This window comes from Delphinapterus leucas, chromosome 2 (genome assembly GCF_059928025.1).
Source record: "Delphinapterus leucas isolate spDelLeu-1000000601 "Yukka" chromosome 2, BTC_Dleu_Yukka2, whole genome shotgun sequence".
NCBI classification, from domain to species: domain Eukaryota; kingdom Metazoa; phylum Chordata; class Mammalia; order Artiodactyla; family Monodontidae; genus Delphinapterus; species Delphinapterus leucas.
Window position 1 is genome coordinate 66,009,233 of NC_143130.1, and position 18,719 is coordinate 66,027,951.

Here is an 18,719-nt window from a genome sequence, read left to right on the forward strand (position 1 = left end):
CAGGTCTTTTCTGCCGTGACTTCCCTTGGGCTGAATGAACAGGAGCTGTTATTTCTCAGCCAGTCGGCATCTGGACCTCACTCTTCCCTCTCTTCCTGGACCGGTGTTCCTGATGTGGGCGTGGTCAGCGACATCCTCTTTTGGATCTTGAAGGAACATGGGAAGAGTGAAAGCAGAGCCTCAGACCTCACCAGGATCCACTTCCACACGCTGGCCTACCACATCCTGGCAACTGTGGATGGACACTGGGCCAACCAGCTGGCGGCCGTGGCTGCAGGAGCTCGCGTGGCCGGGACACAGGCCTGTGCAACAGAAACCATAGACACCCGCCGAGTGTCTCTGAAGGCGCCCCGTGAGTTCATGACCTCCCGTTCGGCGGCTGGCTCCAGGGTCATGTTAAACCCAAACGAGCCAGTGGTCGAATGGCACAGGGAGGGAGTGTCCTTCCACTTCACACCAGTGTTGGTGTGTAAAGATCCTGTTCGAACTGTGGGCCTCGGAGATGCCATTTCAGCCGAAGGACTCTTCTATTCAGAAGTACACTCTCACTAGCAGGAAGATTGTTGTGGGTCATTTTTCTGAAGGAGGAAAACTAGTCAACCTAAGAATGACAGGAATTAAGTGGTTTGGGAAACAGGATTGAGAGTGTCAAAACCGTTTCTAGATCTAGTTGGAAGACAGCCAAAGAAACAACAGCAGATTAAACTGTACCAGATACATTCCAGCCAGTTGACGATTACACAGAAACATTTCAGGTTTTAATCAAAATTCAGCTATTTACTAACAAGACTAGATTTTTCTTCTTGTTTTTTGTTGTTTTTTTTTTTATGTTGTGTGTTACAGGGGTGAAAACTTGATTCCCAGATCCCCTCTTCAAGTATTTTAGGCCTGACTTCTTTACCCTCGAGAGCATGTCGGTTTGGAGAAAGCACTCCTCCTTGCCAACCTCGGGAGTGCGTGCTCCCTCACCCGCTCCCATGTCTCTGGTAAAGTGCAGTGTGAGTTCTCGCGTTCTCTCAGCTCAGCGCTCACGGCAGGATCATGATTTCCATTCAGTGTTCTAATGAAAAAATTTAATGAGCACACCTTCTCAGTCTTCTGCTCTCAAACTTAGGACAGAGCCACAAGTAAGGACAAAACAGGCCCTCCTGTGCGTCAGAGACACAGCAGAGGCTGGGAGCCTCGTGGTTTCCTTGAGGGAGCCGGTCACTCTGCAGCTGAGGAGCCTGCCTGGCCTGCAGGGTGGGGCTGTGAGCTGGAGCTGAAGGGCTGCGCCTTCCTGCCCTGGCTCCTTAACTGTAGGCTGGCTGGTCAGAGGCTCCTGTGCCTGCGCCCAACCTCATCGCCCAGCTCTGGATGTGCTCTCTGCAGTAGAAGACTCATCTATGTTCTTTCTGATCCTTGAAGGCATCTTACAACTGGAATATGCTTCTGGGTGTATAACAGATCATGTGTGTTTTACATTGACACATCACATCCATTAAAGAGTTTGACCTCATAAGGGTCCCAGGATCATGAATAAGTTTGTCATGTTATGTATTTATTTTTTATAAATCAAGGAGACTTCAGCGTGCTTTTAAATATTAAAGACAATTTACGTTTCAGGAATGCGAAGTCTGTTTGTGATTGATTTCATTTCTACCACGACTCTGGAGCCATAAATCATTTTGATCTTGACTTGTGACTTACATGTTCCTCTGCTCTTGAGGTGTTTGATTATCTTGTCTTCCCCATCACTAGGTTAGGCAGCCCCTCACACTGAGTCTGAGCTGTAGGTCTGTCTTCTGGTTTAAAGTGACAGAAGAGGGACTTCCCTGGCAGTCCAGTGGTTAAGACTCCATGCTTCCAATGCAGGGGCACGGGTTTGATCCCTGGTCTGGGAACTAAGGTCCTACATGCTGTGCGGTGCAGCCAAGAAAATTAAAATTAAAAAAATAAAGTGACAGAAGATACTAGTATCAAGTACTCGAGCCAGTATGACCCAGCAGTTGGAAAGAGTGTGGTGAGCCTTCTCAGTACGTCCAAAGAGCAGTATAGACACGTGTCAGCTGGTGGCAGGCCAGCTTAGGTCACAGGTCATCATTCACGCTGGGCTCACAGCAGCAGCTTCTGGAATCTCAAAGCTACCTCAAGTTCTCCATTTATGACCTTCCCCCCTGCCTTGCATGAGAAGGAAAGGCTTGATTACTCCTTCAAAGACAAGCCTGGAGAATTATGCAGCTTGAAATTCAAAGCAAGTAGCTTATTAAGAAAATCTCTGGCTGCTACCTCATCAGTCTGCCTTGAAGCTCAATTAAAAATAATTAAACCACTTCCTAGTCTATTTTTAGAAAAGCTTAAGTGAGAAGAGATTTCTATTTTCCCAAGAAGAGTTAGAATAACTCATCACTTACGTTCTAAACCTAAGCAGCAGTGTTCTCCATGTGACCTTTTTCTTACAGGCAGCCCCTGTCCTTAGCATATTCTCAACATTTCTCCAGTTTTCACTGGTGACGTCGAGGAAGGCGTTCAGGAGACGTGGGCAGCATGTACCTCAGAGCAGTGTTTTTCAAAAGGTGGGTTTTGAACGATTGATCATTACTAAATCAACTTGGTGTTTATAGAAAGTATCAAAATGCATCATACATTATGGGGATAATGATTTTAAGTATTGTTTTGTAAAACTTTTCTGTATTCCTGAATGTGTGTGTGTAGATATGAATATACATGCATCCCTCTGTGAACGTCCCACCTTGATGAGAAGTAGGCTAAGCTTTGGAAGTAAGATTAACTGGGCTGTATCACCCAGGACAGACAGGTGGAGGCAGAAGTGAGTTGGAAAGGCAGGAGAAACAAGAGGTGGAGCTTCAGGCCCCTTTGCTTTGAACTATATTTTACAGAGATCTCCATGTATGATTTTATATGAAGAAGAAAGCTTGAAAATCCCCCATACTGGAAAGGGTGCCTGGTGAAAAATGATCCTTCCTAAAAATGTTCTAACACTCTTGCATTCCCTTGAAATTGATTTAACACCCAGGGAAAAGCTGCAGCACACAAAACACTGTCAGGAGATAAGAATTCAGCCAAAAATGAGTAATATTTATTGCGCAGATTTAGTTTGCATTTTATTCTCTCACTCTGTCAAGTTTGAGTGGGGCAGAGGTAATTATTCATCAGCAGAAGACATTCAAATTCTGTGCAGAGCTTGAGGTGGTGAGTATTGAATGACATTGGACAAGGTACCTTTCCTGAGCCTCATTTTTCCTCATCTGTAAAACAGGGCTAACAATGGTCCTTACCTTCGTAGGGTTCTTAATTAAAGAGAAATGCGGAGCAAAGTAGTAGCACAGTATGTGGCATGTATATAAAAGTTTAATAATTGTCAGTTACTAAACTGAACAGGCAATTTTCTGGGTCTCTTTAGGACTACTGAAAATCACTGAAAAGCTACCACAATGATAATTTAACATTTTATTCTTTGCTCTTTCTTTAGGTAAAGATTTTCAAACAGTGAAACTACAAATTTTAAGTCCATTTGGTAAGTTTTGAGAAAAGTATATACCTATCTAACCCAAGTGCCTATCCAGATACAGAATGCTTCCATCATCTCAGATAGGTCCCTCAGGCTACTTCCAAGTTATACTCAGCCTCCCCCTCAACCCCAGCCCCCTGAAGCACCCACTATAATCTTTTTCACCATAAATTAGTTTTGCCTGTTCTGGAACTTCATAGAAATGGAATCATACAGTATTTAGTCCTTTTGTATAAAGCTCTTTTCTTCAGTGTTATTTTTTTATGTCTCCTCACTGATTTTTTTTTTAAATTTTTTGTTGAAATATAGTTTACAATGTTGTGTTTGTTTCAGGTATACAGCAGAGTGATACATTCTCTTCCATTATAGGTTATTACAGAATACTGAGTAGAGTTCCCTGTGCTATACAGTAGGTCCTTGTTGATTATCTATTTTATATTTAGTAGTGTGTATATTTTAATCCCAAACTCCTAATTTATCTCCCCCCCCTTCCCCTTTGGTAACCATAAGTTTGTTTTCTATGTCTGTGAGTCTTTCTGTTTTGTAAATAAGTTTATTTGTATCAGTTTCTTAGATTCCCCATATAAGCAGTATCATATATTTTGTCTTTGTCTGGCTTGCTTCACTTAGTATGGTAATCTCTAGGTCCATCCATGTTGCTGCAAATGGCATCATTTCATTCTTTTTAATGGCCGAGTAATATTCCATTGTGCATATGTACCACATCTTCATTATCCATTCACCTGTCGATGGACATTTAGGTTGCTTCCATATCTTAGCTATTGTATATCATGCTACAATGAATGAACACTGAGGTGCATGTACCTTTTCGAATTATGGTTTTCTCTGGATATATGCCCAGGAGTGGGATTGCAGGATCATATGGTAGCTCTACTTTTAGTTTTTTAAGGAACCTCCGTACTGTTCTCCATAGTGGCTGTATCAATTTACTTTCCCACCAGTAGTGCAAGAGGGTTCCCTTTTCTCCACACCCTCTCCAGCATTTGTTATTTGTAGACTTTTTGATGTTGGCCATTCTGACTGTTGTGAGGTGATACCTCATTGTAGTTTTGATTTGAATTTCTCTAATTAGCGATGTTGAGCATCTTTTCACATGCCTTTTGGCCATCTGTATGTCTTGTTTGGAAAAATGTCTTTTTAGATCTTCTGCCCATTTTTTGATTGGGTTGTTTGGGGATTTTTTTTGATATTGAGCTGTTATGAGATGTTTGTATATTTTGGAAATTAACTCCCTTTCAGTTGCATCGTTTGCAAATACTTTCTCCCATTCTGTAGGTTGTCTTTTCGTTTTGTTTATGGTTTCCTTTGCTGTGTGAAAGCTTTTAAGTTTAATTAGGTCCCATTTGTTTATTTTTATTTCCATTTATCTCCTACTCCTACTCTAGGAGACAGATCCAAAAAGATATTGCTGCAATTTATGTCGAAGAGTGCTCTGCTTATGTTTTCCTCTAGGAGTTTTATAGTATCCAGTCTTACATTTAGGTCTTTAATCCATTTTGAGTTTATTTTTGTTGTGTTAGAGAATGTTCAAATTTCACTCTTTCACATGTAGCTGTCCAGTTTTCCCAGCACCACTTATCGAAGAGACTTTTTCTCCATTGTATATTCTTGCCTCCTTTGTGGTAGATTAATTGATCATAAGTGCATGGGTTTATTTCTGGGCCTTCTATCCTGGTCCATTGATCTATATTTATGTTTTTGTGCCAGTACCATACTGTTTTAATTACTGTAGCTGTAAAAACCCTTTTCGTTCAGCATAATGTTTTTGAGATTATGTTGTTGCATGTAGTTTGTTGCCTTTTGTGGCTAAATAGTATTCCACTGTGAATACGATGTTTCCGTTTGGGGCTTTTATGAATAATGTTATCTACAAGTCTGTGTGGGCATTTTCCTTCCTCTTGGGTAATACATGGGAGTAGAATTGCTGGGAAGAATGTATATCATGAGATAAGTGACAGACCTTTCTCCAAAGCGGATGGCCCATTTTACACTCCCACCAATGATGCATGACAGTTCTGGTTGCTTCTTGTTCTTGCCAGTATTTAGAGTTGTCAGTGTTTAATTTTAGCCATTTTGATGTGTACACAGTGGTATTTCATTGTGGTTTTATTTTGCGTTTCCTTGATGATGGACAATGAGCACGTCGTCACATGCTTACTGGCCTTTCATGTATCTTTGTGAGGTGTCCAAATTTTTTGCCCATTTTTTTTTTCATTTGGTTTGTGTATGTTGTTGTTTGGGTTATTAGTTTTTATATTATTGAGTTGTAGGAGTTTTTTATATTTTCTGGATATAAGTCCTTTGTCAGATGTATCTTGTGAATATATTCTCAATCTGTAGATTGACTTTCATTTTCTTCATGGCCTAATGGGAAGTTCTTGATCCTGTTTTTAAAAAATTTTTGTAGGGGCTTCCCTGGTGGCACAGTGGTTGAGAGTCCGCCTGCCGATGCAGGGGACGCAGGTTCGTGCCCCGGTCCGGGAAGATCCCACATGCTGCTGGGCACGTGAGCCATGGCCGCTGAGCCTGCATGTCCAGAGCCTGTGCTCCGCGACGGGAGAGGCCACAACAGTGAGAGGCCTGCGTACCGCAAGAAAAAAAAAAAATTTTGTAAGACTGGATTTAATGGAACCCACTGGTGAAATCATCTGAGCCAAGAGTTTGCTTAGGGTAGCATTTGATTTATAGATTCAGTTCCTTTGATCGGACCTATGAAGCCTTTACATTTCATCTTGTTTCAATTTGGGTATGTTGCATTTTTCAAAGATTTTGTGTATTACATCCAACTTGTTTTATTATCATAAAATTTTTCATAACATTCCTTTATCTTTTCCATGTTGTACAGGACCTGTAATGCTATCCCCTCTTTCATTCCTGATATTGGTAATTTGTCTCCTCTTTTTTCCCTTCATCAGTTTAGCTAGGGATTTGTCCATTTTTGTGTGTGTGTGTTTTTTCATAGAACTTTCAGCTTCTTAGATTTTTCTTTAATATTTTCTGTACTTTGGGTTTATTTTGCTCTTTTTATAGCTTAAGGTAGAAACCTTTATCAGTGATTTTCTACCTTTCATTTGTTCTAATAGAAGCATTTATAGCTCTAAGTTTCCTTATAAGCACAGCTCTTAACCCTACAAATTTTGTTTTCATTATTCAGTTCAAAATATTTTCTAATTTCTCTTTTGATTTCTTCCTTATTACAAGTATGTGTGTATAATTTCCAAATATGTAGGTTTTCTAGATATTAATTTTTAATACAATTTCATTGTGTATAGAGAACATATTCTGGAAATTTCAATCTGTTGACTTTTGAGACTTATTTTATGGCCCAGTATTTGGTCTGTCTTGCTAAATGTATTATGTGCACTTGCAAAGAATGTATTTTCTACAGTTACTGCTTGTAGTGTTCTATAAATGTCAAAAGAAATTGACAAGCTGGCCAATATGTCCTTTTACACTTTTTGTCTAATTCTATCACAATTGCTGAAAGAAAAAGTGCTAACATATCCAACTATGATCGTGGATTAAATTCTATCAATTTTTACTTGATGTACTGTGAAGTAACGTTAGTTGCGTACATATTTATGGTTTTCTACTGACTTGACTGTTTATCATTGTGAAATGCCCCCCTTTATTTCTGGTAACAGCCCTTGTTTTGAAGCCTGCTTTATCTAACATTAATATAGTACTAGGCTTTTTTATCCTTTCTGTGTTTTTTTGTTTGTTTGTTTTGCGGTACGCAGGCCTCTCACTGCTGTGGCCTCTCCCATTGCGGAGCACAGGCTCCGGACGCGCAGGCTCAGCGGCCATGGCTCACGGGCCCAGCCGCTCCACGGCATGTGGGCTCCTCCCGGACCGGGGCACGAACCCCTGTCCCCTGCATCGGCAGGTGGACTCTCAACCACCACGCCACCAGGTAAGCCCCTCTGTGCTTTTTAACTGACATGTTTAGTCCACTTACATTTTTAAGTCTAATTACATTTTAATGTAGTTATTGACATGACTGGATTTACATTTAACATTTTGCTATTTATTTTCTCCTTGTTCCATCTGTTTTTTTACCCCCCTCTCTACTGTCTTTTTATTGGGTTGGCCAAAAACTTCCTTTGGTTTTTAAGTAAAAAGATGCATTTTTCATTTTCACCAAGAACTTTATTGAACAACATAGTCACCGTTTTCTTCCACTACCTTCTGCCATTTTTCAGGCAACTTCATAATTCCATCTTCCCAAAACTTTTTATCTTTTTGAGTAAAGAACTGTTCTAGGTGCCTTTTACAGTCTTCCAGCTAAGGGCTACTAGAGCCGTCTTACAGAAAAAGAAAAAAAAAACTTTTTGGCCAACCCAATAGCTGTGCTTCTTTGCATCTTTTTAATGGTTACTCTAGGGATTATAATATACAGCCTTAACTTTTCACAAACTATTTAGGATTAGTTTTGTACCATATCATGTGAAATATAAAAACCTTTCAACCATAAGTTTCCATATACCCCCTTGTCCTTTAGTTATAATGTTATAATTTTTACTTGGAACAGTTATGTGTATTTTTTTTAAATTAAACCAAGATAGATAGTATTTTACATTTACCCACTGGTTTATATTTGTTGTCCGTGGGAGGATTGGTCCATTGTGAGCTGCTCTCTATTATCAGACAATAGGGATTTTTCCTTAAGAACAAAATGATCATTGTAATCATACACTCCAAAATTTTACTTCGTTTTGTACTAATATTATTCAGTAAGAAGAACACTTTTCCCATTGCTAGTTCGTACTTCCGCTTTCTTGCCTCTAATTTGAGCCATCTAAAACCATGTCTGTATCTGTAACTGTGTACTTGGTCTCATTTTTCTAATTGTCATGTAATTTTCCTGTGATGACATGAGCAACTCCCATACTAGGAATTAGAATAGCTCCTTTCTCAACAGAGTGAATGAGAGACTGCAAATCCACAAGCCCCAAAGACTGAGCAGGTACAAGTTTCTTTTAAAAAGTTTTTTTTTGTGATCCCTCATTTTTATACCTGAATAACTTTCCCCAAAGGGATGATACATAATCTTTATTCTGAAAAGTATCTATAGATATAATGTATTGATAACATCTGGTCAGTGGTATCATCGATTGTCAAATAAAAATTCCTCAGTTAAGCAGCACTTCCTTTTTGTTAAATCCTTGGTGCTGACACCAGACCAGCCCTTTACTTCTTTTCATCCTGACATGGTCTGGCTCTACACTGACCTCTCAAGAACAAGATATAGGGACTTGTTCTGGATGCTTTTGGGAAAGTGCAGCTGGGATACTCACTCAGTAGCCTGGGCCTCAATTTAAAGAGCTTGTTTCATCATTTTTTTTTTCTTTTAGACTATTAGAGCTGGATTATTAATCAAAGATTTGTGTTTGCTTCAGTGGCTGATATACCACACAGCCCAAGGATCAGCTCAGCTAAGACAAGGCTTTGTCATGACAGGACTGCTGCGCAGAGGTCTGTCTCAGACTTTCCTTCCACAAAGGAAGGGGTCCGCCAGCCAAGAGAAAGTCCTTTCCAAAACAGCATCACATGCCCTGCTGGCTCTTGGAACTACATACATAGAGCCGAAGCCTTGCTCTCAATTCTTCAGGAGAACCTGTCTGGGCCATCTTCTCGCTCGTTTCCGGCTGATGGGGCAGCAGGGGCTGCGCAGGCCTCAGCCTCCTCGTGATCATTGTAACACGTTCTGCGTTCCAGCTCATGATGCCCAGGGAACGTGCTGGCCTCCGTGCTGCCTGTGTCACGGGACCTTTCCTAATCTGGAACATCCTCGCCCAAGAAACCCCAACTCTCGGCTCATCCTACACCTATTTTTCTCTTATTTGTGCTGATGCTTCAGTTGGTTGCGCTTCCACAGTGGGCTCTGGCTCCAGAGGAAGAGATGGTGGCTTTGTGAGCTGGGATGTTCCTCCGACACCTAGTAACAAAACAAACAGCTTGAATTCTCAGTTCCATGGTTCCAGAAGAAATCAGTATTTTCACTGTCAAGTTTCAAGGAAAAAACCCATATTTTCTGAGACTAGTGGGACTGTGGCATATCTGGGCAGCTGTGAAGGAAGACCATAACTGAAGAAATAAAGCAACAGTCAAGTGTGCCTTCAATGGCCTTATAAAAGAAATGTTTAACTACCTGCACCATGCTGGCTTATAATAAGGCAGTGAGAATTAAAGTGAGACTACATAACGAAAGGTGCCGCAATGTATTTCTAAACCTGGATATTGTAAAGACCCAGCGTACCGACATCCAGCTAAGCCTGCCAGTAGCTGTTAACTTTTACACAAATTGCCTTAAGGAAACAAGTGACAGTTCGGCCACCCTTGGGCTTTTTTCCCCTTCTAGGCAGCACTACGTTGGATGTGTCCTGAGTCTGAAAAGCACAAGCCTCATTCCAAGCTGTAATCTCTTTGCAGGCGCATGTGGCTTGTACCCACAGGTCTTCATATAGCTGTGTGTAGCTTCCTACCTGACGGGAGCTTCCTATATGCGGCTGCTGAAGACATTGCCTGTCCTAGAGCTTGATTAGAACCCAGAGGCTGCTGGAAACTGGCGGCTTTACTGGTTGAAGTGGTCCGCTGCTTTGATTTGGGATCTTTAACTGGTTTAGTCCAGACCAGTGCCTCCCCGACCTGGAGAGCAGCTCCCAACTTCTGGGCCATCTCCACCATCTTGTGCCCAAGTGGGAAGGAAAAAAAAAAAAAAGAGTCACAGGGCTGACCGGAAGCCTCATCCCAGGTCTTCAGCAGGCAGGTGGGGGTTAGCTGAAATAGCGTCTGCTGTACTAGCATTTGAGGGAGGAAACACTTACTGCAAAGAAATCATTCTCAAACAGCAGAGACCACACTGCCCTGAGTGGATGGCCAGGGAGTTCTTTAAAGGCTCTCAAACCCAACAATTCAAGTTTGGTGCATTGTTGGACTAAATTCCTGCCTTTTTCCTATGTGAGGAGACTGGGAGGAAGCTACAAAGAGACATAATACAACTCATTTGAGCTGAGGTCTATCAATAATAGATGTAACTCAGTAAGCCTGAATTTCCTCTTATTATTTTCGTCCAGGAAAGTTTCTTCTCAAGCTGTTCTTAATTGAAGAATTCATGCCACTAGGAATGTCTAAGCCAAAACAGGCATGAGCCTATATAACACCTTATATTTGGGTTATTTGGGCTTGATTCAAAAGTCTCGTTATGACTCCTAGGAGCTAAGGCTTACCTCCGGGTCAAATTCCAGGGAGCTGCTGTCCTTGAGTAGGTTGACTTTCTTCTCCATCTCCTGGTACTGGGCCAGGGCGCCCCTCTCCTCTCCCTGGTTGTACAGCAGCACAGCATAGTTCAGGTTTACCAAAGGGTTACACCTGTGCAAACAGACAGCGATCCTTATGGAGCTGGGGCCTTGCAACACGTGGTCAATTAGAGATCCTTCTCACTGCACAAAAATAAAACTGGCTAAATACAGACAGCTCCACTCCACAGCAAGGTGGGGCACACACGTGTTGTGTGGACCTTTGGAGAAGAATCAGGGAATTAACTTCCCAACCAGCAAAGCAGGTACTGGGACCAAGACTGACATCTCAGCCCTCAAAAGAGACGAAAAACAGGTCCCTACCCTGCTGCCTAACAGAGGCCAGTGGAATATATCCCAGGAGAGTCAAGTTTATCTTAAATTAAACTGAGCCCAGAGTCCCATGTGACATTCCAGCGAGCCCACAGCTATCAACAGCCCAAGCCCACTGCCAGCTCTCACTTTCTCTGGCCTCCTGACTACTAAGGGCTCGAAACGTTTTCTCAGAAAGAGTCAGTGTCGGGTCCTGCCGAGCCACTCTGTGCTCAGAGCCACGTCCTGCAGCGCAGAGGCCCGCTGTGCACAGAGGCACGGGGAGCGAGCAGCTGGGCTGGCTCGGCAACGCCGGGGCCGTGGCGCCACCTCGCGGCTCTGCGGCGCCCAGCCCTCCCAGCGGCGTTCCCGACAGGGCGGCTTACTTATCCAGGCGGACTGCTTCTGCGTAGGCTCTCCTGGCATTCTCCGTGTCGTCCAGATTGGTCAGAGCCACTGCAACGAAGAAACTGAGTGCAGTGGCTGAAAAGCCCAGCGGAGAAAACACAGGCAATGTTTCAAGACGGCAGTTCATTCAGCCACCAAACCTAACTAACTCCTGGTGTGCCCGCCCAGCTCCTGGCACCACCGTCTGCGCAGCCACTCAGCTTGGATTCCAGGTATCATGTTGTTCAACGGTCCCCTCTCCACAGTTAGTCAGCGGCCGGGTTCCATGAATTCCATTTTTTACAGCTTCTTTGGTGACACTGCCCTGGTTTAGTCGTGTCAGGCCTTCCGTTTTGTTCCCCAAGGGCACTGTCCCGCTTGCCACAGCGCAGGCTGCCAGGTATCTTGCTGACTGAGACAAATCTGACCGCGTCACTGGCCTACTCAGGAATACTCACATGCTCACTGCTCTCCAGCACCCATAACCGTACCTTTAAACTTTTGTTTAGCAACAGAACACTCTCCCTTTTTAGATCAGTATTTTCTGAAAGCCTGACCTATAACCCAGACAACAGCAGAGCTGCTCTGGAAGCCCTGCCCGCTCCACCTCCCCAGCTGTTCATCTACTTCTACCAGACACAAGAGGAGATCCACGAACACAGCTGGGAAAAACAGAGCCTCTGGGATCAAGTGTACAGTCCCTGTGCTGTACTCAATGGTCCTCCATACTCTGACGCCAGACTACCTCTCCTGACTCATCTCCCACCACGTTCTACAACACTATTGCCCACTAATGGCCTGGTACCTCTTGCAGTTTCATGGCTGCATGCCTTTACTCAGGGACTTCTCAGCCATTCTGTACTACTGAATTCCAGCTTATCTTTTCACAACTCAGTGTGGAGATCATCTCTACTTTGCAAAGTTAGAATTGCTGCTTATGCCATACAGTACAGCTATTTGTTTACATTCCTGTATCCCATTATGACTGGGCTATCTTTGTATTCAGACAGCCCCCAAGTAACCACCACTCAATTTGTTTTTGCAACCTTTCTCTTATAAATCAGAACCTCACAGTAATGACCAAAACAAACAAACAAACAAACAAAAAACCCAAAAGGACACCTGAGGACTACTGTCAATGAGAACATGGAAACTGCTTTTAGGTATACATTTCTTAACTTTAGTATACGGAGAAGTATCCTCCGGAAAGAATATTTAGTATAAGGAGAAGTATCCCCCAGAAAGAATATTTAGTCAGTACTTTTATACTGTAGAGCAACAACAATAATAGACTAATTATATAATGACAACAAAACCAGTAGTTAACATTCATTGTGTCCAATCATGTAATCCTTTCATCAACCCTATGAGATATAGCTAGTAAGTAGTAGAGGCAGGACCCTACCTAAAGCCCAAGATCTTAACACCTGCTGATAACTGGAGCTTGGCTGGATTCAATATATGAACTGTCATGGGAAAACCACTGTTAAAAGATGAACTGGAGACGAACCTGATTGAACCTGCTGGTCTCTGAGTGAAATTCCCCTAAGTGAGAAGCAACAAGGTGCTTTGTCATCTTTTTCTTTCATATTTCTTCAAACTCCAGGACAGTAATCCGGATTCCTATGGGATCTGCAAGGGAATGGCTTCTATGGGACATTTAACCACTGGCCTCCTGTGATTCTAATTCATTTTTCCCTGAGTACAGACTGCGAAAGGGGTTCTTCACACAGATGTCTCTTACCAGCCAAGAGCATGTAGAGCTCCCCCACCTTCGGCTGGAAGCTGATGGCTGCACTGAGAAAATGGAAGGCTGATGCATACTGCTGCAGAGTCAGGTGGACAAGGCCCAAATTATACAGAATCTTCCAGTCGAAGGGTGCCAAGTAGTTGGCTCGTTTCAGGCAGCTGATAGCCTGCAGGAGAGAGCAGGCACTCGGTGAGAGGCTGGGGCAAGCTGGCAGAACCAGTAACTGAACACAAACCAAGAAAATGAGGAGACACTCACTGCCACGTATTTCTTCTTGCCAAAGAAACACATTCCAATGTTATTCCAGAGTGGAGGACTTTCTGGAACAGCACAAGCTACAATTCTGTATTTGGTGAGGGCAACATCAAAGTCCCCATGGGTCTGCATCATGCTGCCTGCTGCCAAGATGGCCTGAAAACATGGGATGTGGAAAGTTGGTAATTCAGTCATTCCTAAAAGGCTGTTGCAGTGAAGTAGCCTTCCTGAGTGTAGATACTCAGCAGGCCCATCAGCACTGGTGGGACTGAAAAGCTTCTTCCAGGGACCTATATACTATATCCAAGCTATTGGAACAGACGCTCCTGAAGAACACTCCCGCACCCCACGCTGGCTCTCTTCGGCGTAATACAGAAAAGTCACTGACCCAGCTTACTTCTTTCCTACTGGTGGCCAGGGGAGTCACTATTTCAGAGTATCGGGGCCCTGTAAGTAAAAAGCACCTTTAACCTGTTCCCTACAGCCCCTACTTGGTACACCAAGTGCTCTAGACAACTCAGGTGCACCTGTCTTTGGCCACTAAGGTGCAGCTCCTTCTGCCACAGGGCAGAGGGTGAGTCAGCCTTAGGCTTCACTGATCAAGCTTTTCATGTCTCTAAGGAAAAGGGTTAATTAAGGTGGGGTGCTACGTCAGGCTACTACGACTTCCAAGATAGGACTGAGTCTGTACTGTTAACAGCCGGTTTTGCTGCATCTCCCTCAGTGATACATATCCACATGATGATCTCCTCCTCCCCAAAGTCGTATCTGGACAAGAGTTGTAATCTCAGATTCATCAGGAATCAAGTCTTTTCAGCAGATTTATTTCTGACAGTAGTTACAGAGGCTCTGCCAATTTCCTAAGTAACATATAAAACTTTACCAGCACTACAGTTTTGCTTTCTGCATAAGTTAACAGGCCCAATATAACAAATGTGCTCTTTTAGAAGATAAGAAGCAGAGCACTGACACTTTACAGTATTTTCAAATGAGAGCCACGCTTATTTATTATAACTTTTCTAAGGAAAAAGTACTTTCTCAGATATACAGAACGCTTTCTAGGGCCAGATCACCTTTAGGAGTGGTGGGACCATCTGTGTGAAGGCTCTGGGGTTTGACAGCCTGCAGTACCTTGTAGTTGGTGGGGTCGTAAGTCAGTGCATTTCCAAGATGTTCAAATGCCTTCTGGTAAATGCCAAGCTTGGGAAAAAGCAAAAGCCAGAGAATTACACTGTGGGGACGGTAGTTAAGGAGACTGGCCAAGCACACCCTCATCAGACACACCCTGACTTTTCCGGGTTCTTCGGACAGAGAAAGAGCTACAGATACCGGATTCTTTAAAAGAGGAAATTAAGATCCCCACGTTTGTTTTCCCTCCTGTTTTGTTGATTTGTCCCCTGATAAGGTCAAAGTAGCTGTTTGCCAGGAACAGCCTCTGCCACACTAGCGCTGTTCCACCCGTGGCCTCTTGGCAGGAAACGGGCTGGTTCGCTGCATCTCCCCTGGGGCCAGCCTCCCAAGCCAGAGCCCGGGAAGGCCCAGGGTTAAGCTCCTTTGAAAGAAAACTGAAACAAACGAAAAGGCCACCACAAAGGCAGGGCTGGAGGCAGGATCAGCTAAGAGGGGAACCAGGGGCTTCGATGGGGTGTGTGGGGCAGGGAGAAGCCCTGAGGGATCCCTGGGTCCCAGGGCCTCAGGCAGACACAGAACAGCGATGGGGCCAAGAGAATCCCACCCACACTCGGGAATGTGGAGGGGAGAGGAGACTTTTTATTCTAGACAATGCTTTGCCTTCTCTCTTTTCTAGAGGACGTGGCTGGGAAGAAGGAACAACAGGAATGGCCTTTGCCCCAAAGCCCTAGCGGTACCACAGCTTCTCCTCCCACCACAAAATGCCAGCCCCTCTGACCCCAGTTACTTCTCGTATGTGTTCCTGCCTTGGTTGGGTAAGAACTGTAGTTGCACTAAGGCTCAAACAGACTTACCTGCTTCTGATTTGAATGCTGAAAATTAATTCCTTTAGCAGACAAAGAATATCAAATGCAGAGAGTAAAGTTCATGTCCTTCTTATGACCTTTAGTAAGTTGTGTTAAAGTTAAAATGCAGGAAAACCACAACACACACAAACCCAAAAACACTTCTAACGTCAATGCATGGGTGAGCAAAGAATTCGTCTTACCTGGAGGTAGAGTAATCCTAAAGTTGTGAGAAGTTCTGTATTTTCTGGTGAGAACCTGCAACACAGAGATGCTCAGAGGGAAACAAGATGTGTATGAGAGACACTAAGATACACACATAGTAATTCACCCTTGTGCACTACCTGAGACACCACTGTGCCTCCCACTCCCCATAGGAACTCTCAAAGGGATTTGGGAATTTCCTTCCAAAGTAGGTCACCTCAACCCTAGCTACAGGGAGGATTGCTCAGCTAGAAAGAATGGGACTTCGGGGCTTCCTTGGTGGCGCAGTGGTTGAGAGTCCACCTGCCGATGCAGGGGACACAGTTCGTGCCCTGGTCCGGGAAGATCCCACATGCCGCGGAGCGGCTGGGCCCGTGAGCCATGGCCGCTGAGCCTGCGCGTCCAGAGCCTGTGCTCCGCAACGGGAGAGGCCACAACAGTGAGAGGCCCGCGTACCGCAAAAAAAAGAAAAAAAAAAAAGAATGGGACCTGGAACTCAGACTCCTTTCGCAGGACCTTTCCTTAGGGCCAAAGTCCTTAGAAAGAACCTATGGAATATTTTGTGCCATTGTCTTGATTACACTGATAGAATTCAAGAATAACGCCCTGTAAACCAAGTCAGTCTAGAACACACAGTTTTAGCCCTTTCCCTCTTGTGAGACTTTTTTTTCCTGTTCTCACTGCGCTCAATGCCAGCCAGCATAATTTCCCGCGTAATTCAGGATCCCAAGGCCCCTAATGCTCTGCTCTCCACATTAAACAAAAAGCCATACTAAACAGCCAAACTAAAGAAGGAAGACACATACCCGCTCTAGGAAAGAATGAGCTGTTGGCTTTGGGGAGTAAACACCGGCTTAAGTAAAAGATTATCTGCCTTTCCAATCCCTCAATGACATCTGTCTTTGTCACAAAACGAAAGCAACACTGAGCTCACATGATCTGACTACAGGATCACCAGACAGCTTCAACAGTGAAAATGACAGAAGGTGAAGAACAGTGTCTCCTGTTTCTAAGGAATGAGGTAGGGTGCTGGTCACCTATGGGGAGACCAGAACCACAGGGGCCAAAGCCCCAGCCTGGGGAGGCCTGAGCTGGCCAGACAGAGCTTACTCAGTTCAACTGAGTATTCACCCTTCACTTTCTGCCATAAATACCCATCCTAATCACTTCCTCCCCCAAAGCAAGTAAGTAACTTCCATGATTCTGGTGGGTGTCCATCCCCCCACCAAAACATGACTACTCTCTCCAAAGCTGCGGGTCATAAACAATGGTTTCTATAATCTCAGTGAGGCTCCAAATGCTCAGCTGACCTGTTTTCTCCTTTGAGAATTTCAGTGACTTAAGTCCTTGACCAGCCACTAGAAGAATGTGTGAGCTAATGTAATTTATGTGAGCTAATAAGCTCAAAGAGCCAACTTACAGAATGCAGGGGTCAGGGATTAAAGCTTCCACCCAGCACCAAAGAGACTTTAACATACGCTACATGGCTTCCTTCCTACTTGTCCATATAAACTTAGCCTTTTGATGACAGAAGTCTCTTTTGTAGCTTAAACCAAAGGATTTTTATGTCTTTTCAGATATAAAATATGGTTGAAGAAAATTCCAAAAGCAGTGTTGTGACTAATATAACCAGAAAAGTTACTATCATGGTAGAAGACAAAGGTAATTAACAAATTAATAGAAATCTACGTTTAGTTCAAAGTCTAATTATCAGGAGTAACAGACTCTGTGGCCTTAAACCACAGATGAGGCATTCTATTAACTGACCAAACAAATGAGACACTACAGCATTTTGCTACAGCTCTCCCACTTAAACACAAGACCCCAGACAGAAAAGACAAGACAGCATGTGTCCCTAGAAAAGAAACGCAGAACACCACACTGGGAAAGCCAGTCAGTTACGTTTTCAAGGGGGGTTTGGCTGACCCTAATGATACTTTTCAAAAGCATGATATTGGTCTCAAGCTAACAAGGCCAGATCTTTATTACTCAATCAGGAGATTTCTCTCCCTAATATCCTGAAACACAAGATCTTTTATAAAGTTTAAAACCACAATGGCAGACTGCCAGCTGACTCCAAAATCTGCTCTCTCCTTCCTCCTAAGCACATCTGCCCACCTCCCTTGCAGCTAGATGTGGCCACCTCACTAATTTCGAACCAGAGAATGTCTGCGGGAATGATGTGTGCAACTTCCTATTTATTCAGTACTTAGCTTCCTATACCACCTCCCCCAACCACAGCTTGGAGCACAGATGCTACAGTAAGTTAGCTGCAACCATGCAGGTGAAGGCAACAACCTAAGGAATGATGAGGAAGGAACATGGAAGGAACCTGGATCCCAGATTGATCTTGTGGAGCAAAGCTGCCCAGCTAGGCTAGACCAGCCACACGGATGGGTGAGAAAGAAACATGTCTGTCTTCCTTATTTAAACAATCGGGAGCTCTAAACCTTAGCTTAACAGTAACTCTGGCTCCTACAACTCACAATGTGTAACAGTCACACGTGTTCTCTCTTAGACTTGGGAGTTCACGTCTGCTCCCATTTTTGTTTTAGTTTCTCGCTGCTCTAAAGGAACAGACACACTTACTCCACTGCTTTCTTGTAGATTTCGATGGCCTTGTCCAAGTCTCCCTCCAGCAAATGGATCTTGCCCAGCATTATGTAAGTCAGATCATGCCTGTTAAGATGTAGGGCATTGTGCAACTGGTCTTGTGCCTAACAAGATTGACAGAGTAAAGAGAACCAGATCACTACCGTGAAAGGACAATGACCTTGTATGGCTAATGTAAAGACAGAGCTCCTGCTATACTAATGTAGGAATATCACATTTCAGCAAATGCCCCACTACCCAAAAAACTAAAACATACCCAAGCCGTGCGTGCTCATAGGACAGCTGGCAACACGGAGTGTCTGCCTCTAGAGCCACTTGGGGGCCTGTACAGATGATTAAACCTTCTGAGTGTTTCTGCTTTCTGATATTCACACCCATGACTCGTATTTCGT

At 43.7% G+C, this 18,719-nt stretch overlaps 2 protein-coding genes across 16 annotated transcripts in view; one reads left to right on the plus strand and one right to left on the minus strand.

Annotated features, from left to right (window-relative positions):
- Positions 1–18,719, plus strand: part of ADPGK (ADP dependent glucokinase) — a 59,612-nt gene that overhangs the window by 25,746 nt on the left and 15,147 nt on the right. For 3 of the 12 annotated variants that reach the window (XR_016391280.1, XR_016391289.1, XM_089904139.1), the window contains one exon: positions 2,442–18,719. This exon is cut by the window's right edge. Coding sequence is in view for 3 of the 12 variants with exons in the window: in XM_089904139.1 (XP_089760265.1) it covers positions 2,442–2,603 (162 nt within the window). In the remaining 9 variants the exon portion in view is untranslated. Of the gene's footprint in view, positions 1,615–2,441 lie in introns of those variants that run through there. The other 9 variants (XR_016391288.1, XR_016391281.1, XR_016391284.1 and 6 more) reach the window with 9 other exon arrangements.
- Positions 795–18,719, minus strand: part of BBS4 (Bardet-Biedl syndrome 4) — an 84,809-nt gene continuing 66,884 nt past the window's right edge. For 2 of the 4 annotated variants that reach the window (XM_022579962.3, XM_089904194.1), the window contains 9 exons: positions 18,304–18,431; positions 15,714–15,768; positions 14,666–14,734; positions 13,538–13,690; positions 13,274–13,445; positions 11,529–11,598; positions 10,762–10,903; positions 10,018–10,219; positions 795–9,470 (listed from right to left, as the gene is read on the minus strand). In XM_022579962.3, coding sequence (XP_022435670.1) covers positions 9,361–9,470; positions 10,018–10,219; positions 10,762–10,903; positions 11,529–11,598; positions 13,274–13,445; positions 13,538–13,690; positions 14,666–14,734; positions 15,714–15,768; positions 18,304–18,431 — 1,101 coding nt within the window. In that variant the 3' untranslated portion in view covers positions 795–9,360. Of the gene's footprint in view, positions 9,471–10,017; positions 10,220–10,761; positions 10,904–11,528; positions 11,599–13,273; positions 13,446–13,537; positions 13,691–14,665; positions 14,735–15,713; positions 15,769–18,303 lie in introns of all 4 variants that reach the window. The other 2 variants (XM_089904188.1, XM_089904187.1) reach the window with 2 other exon arrangements.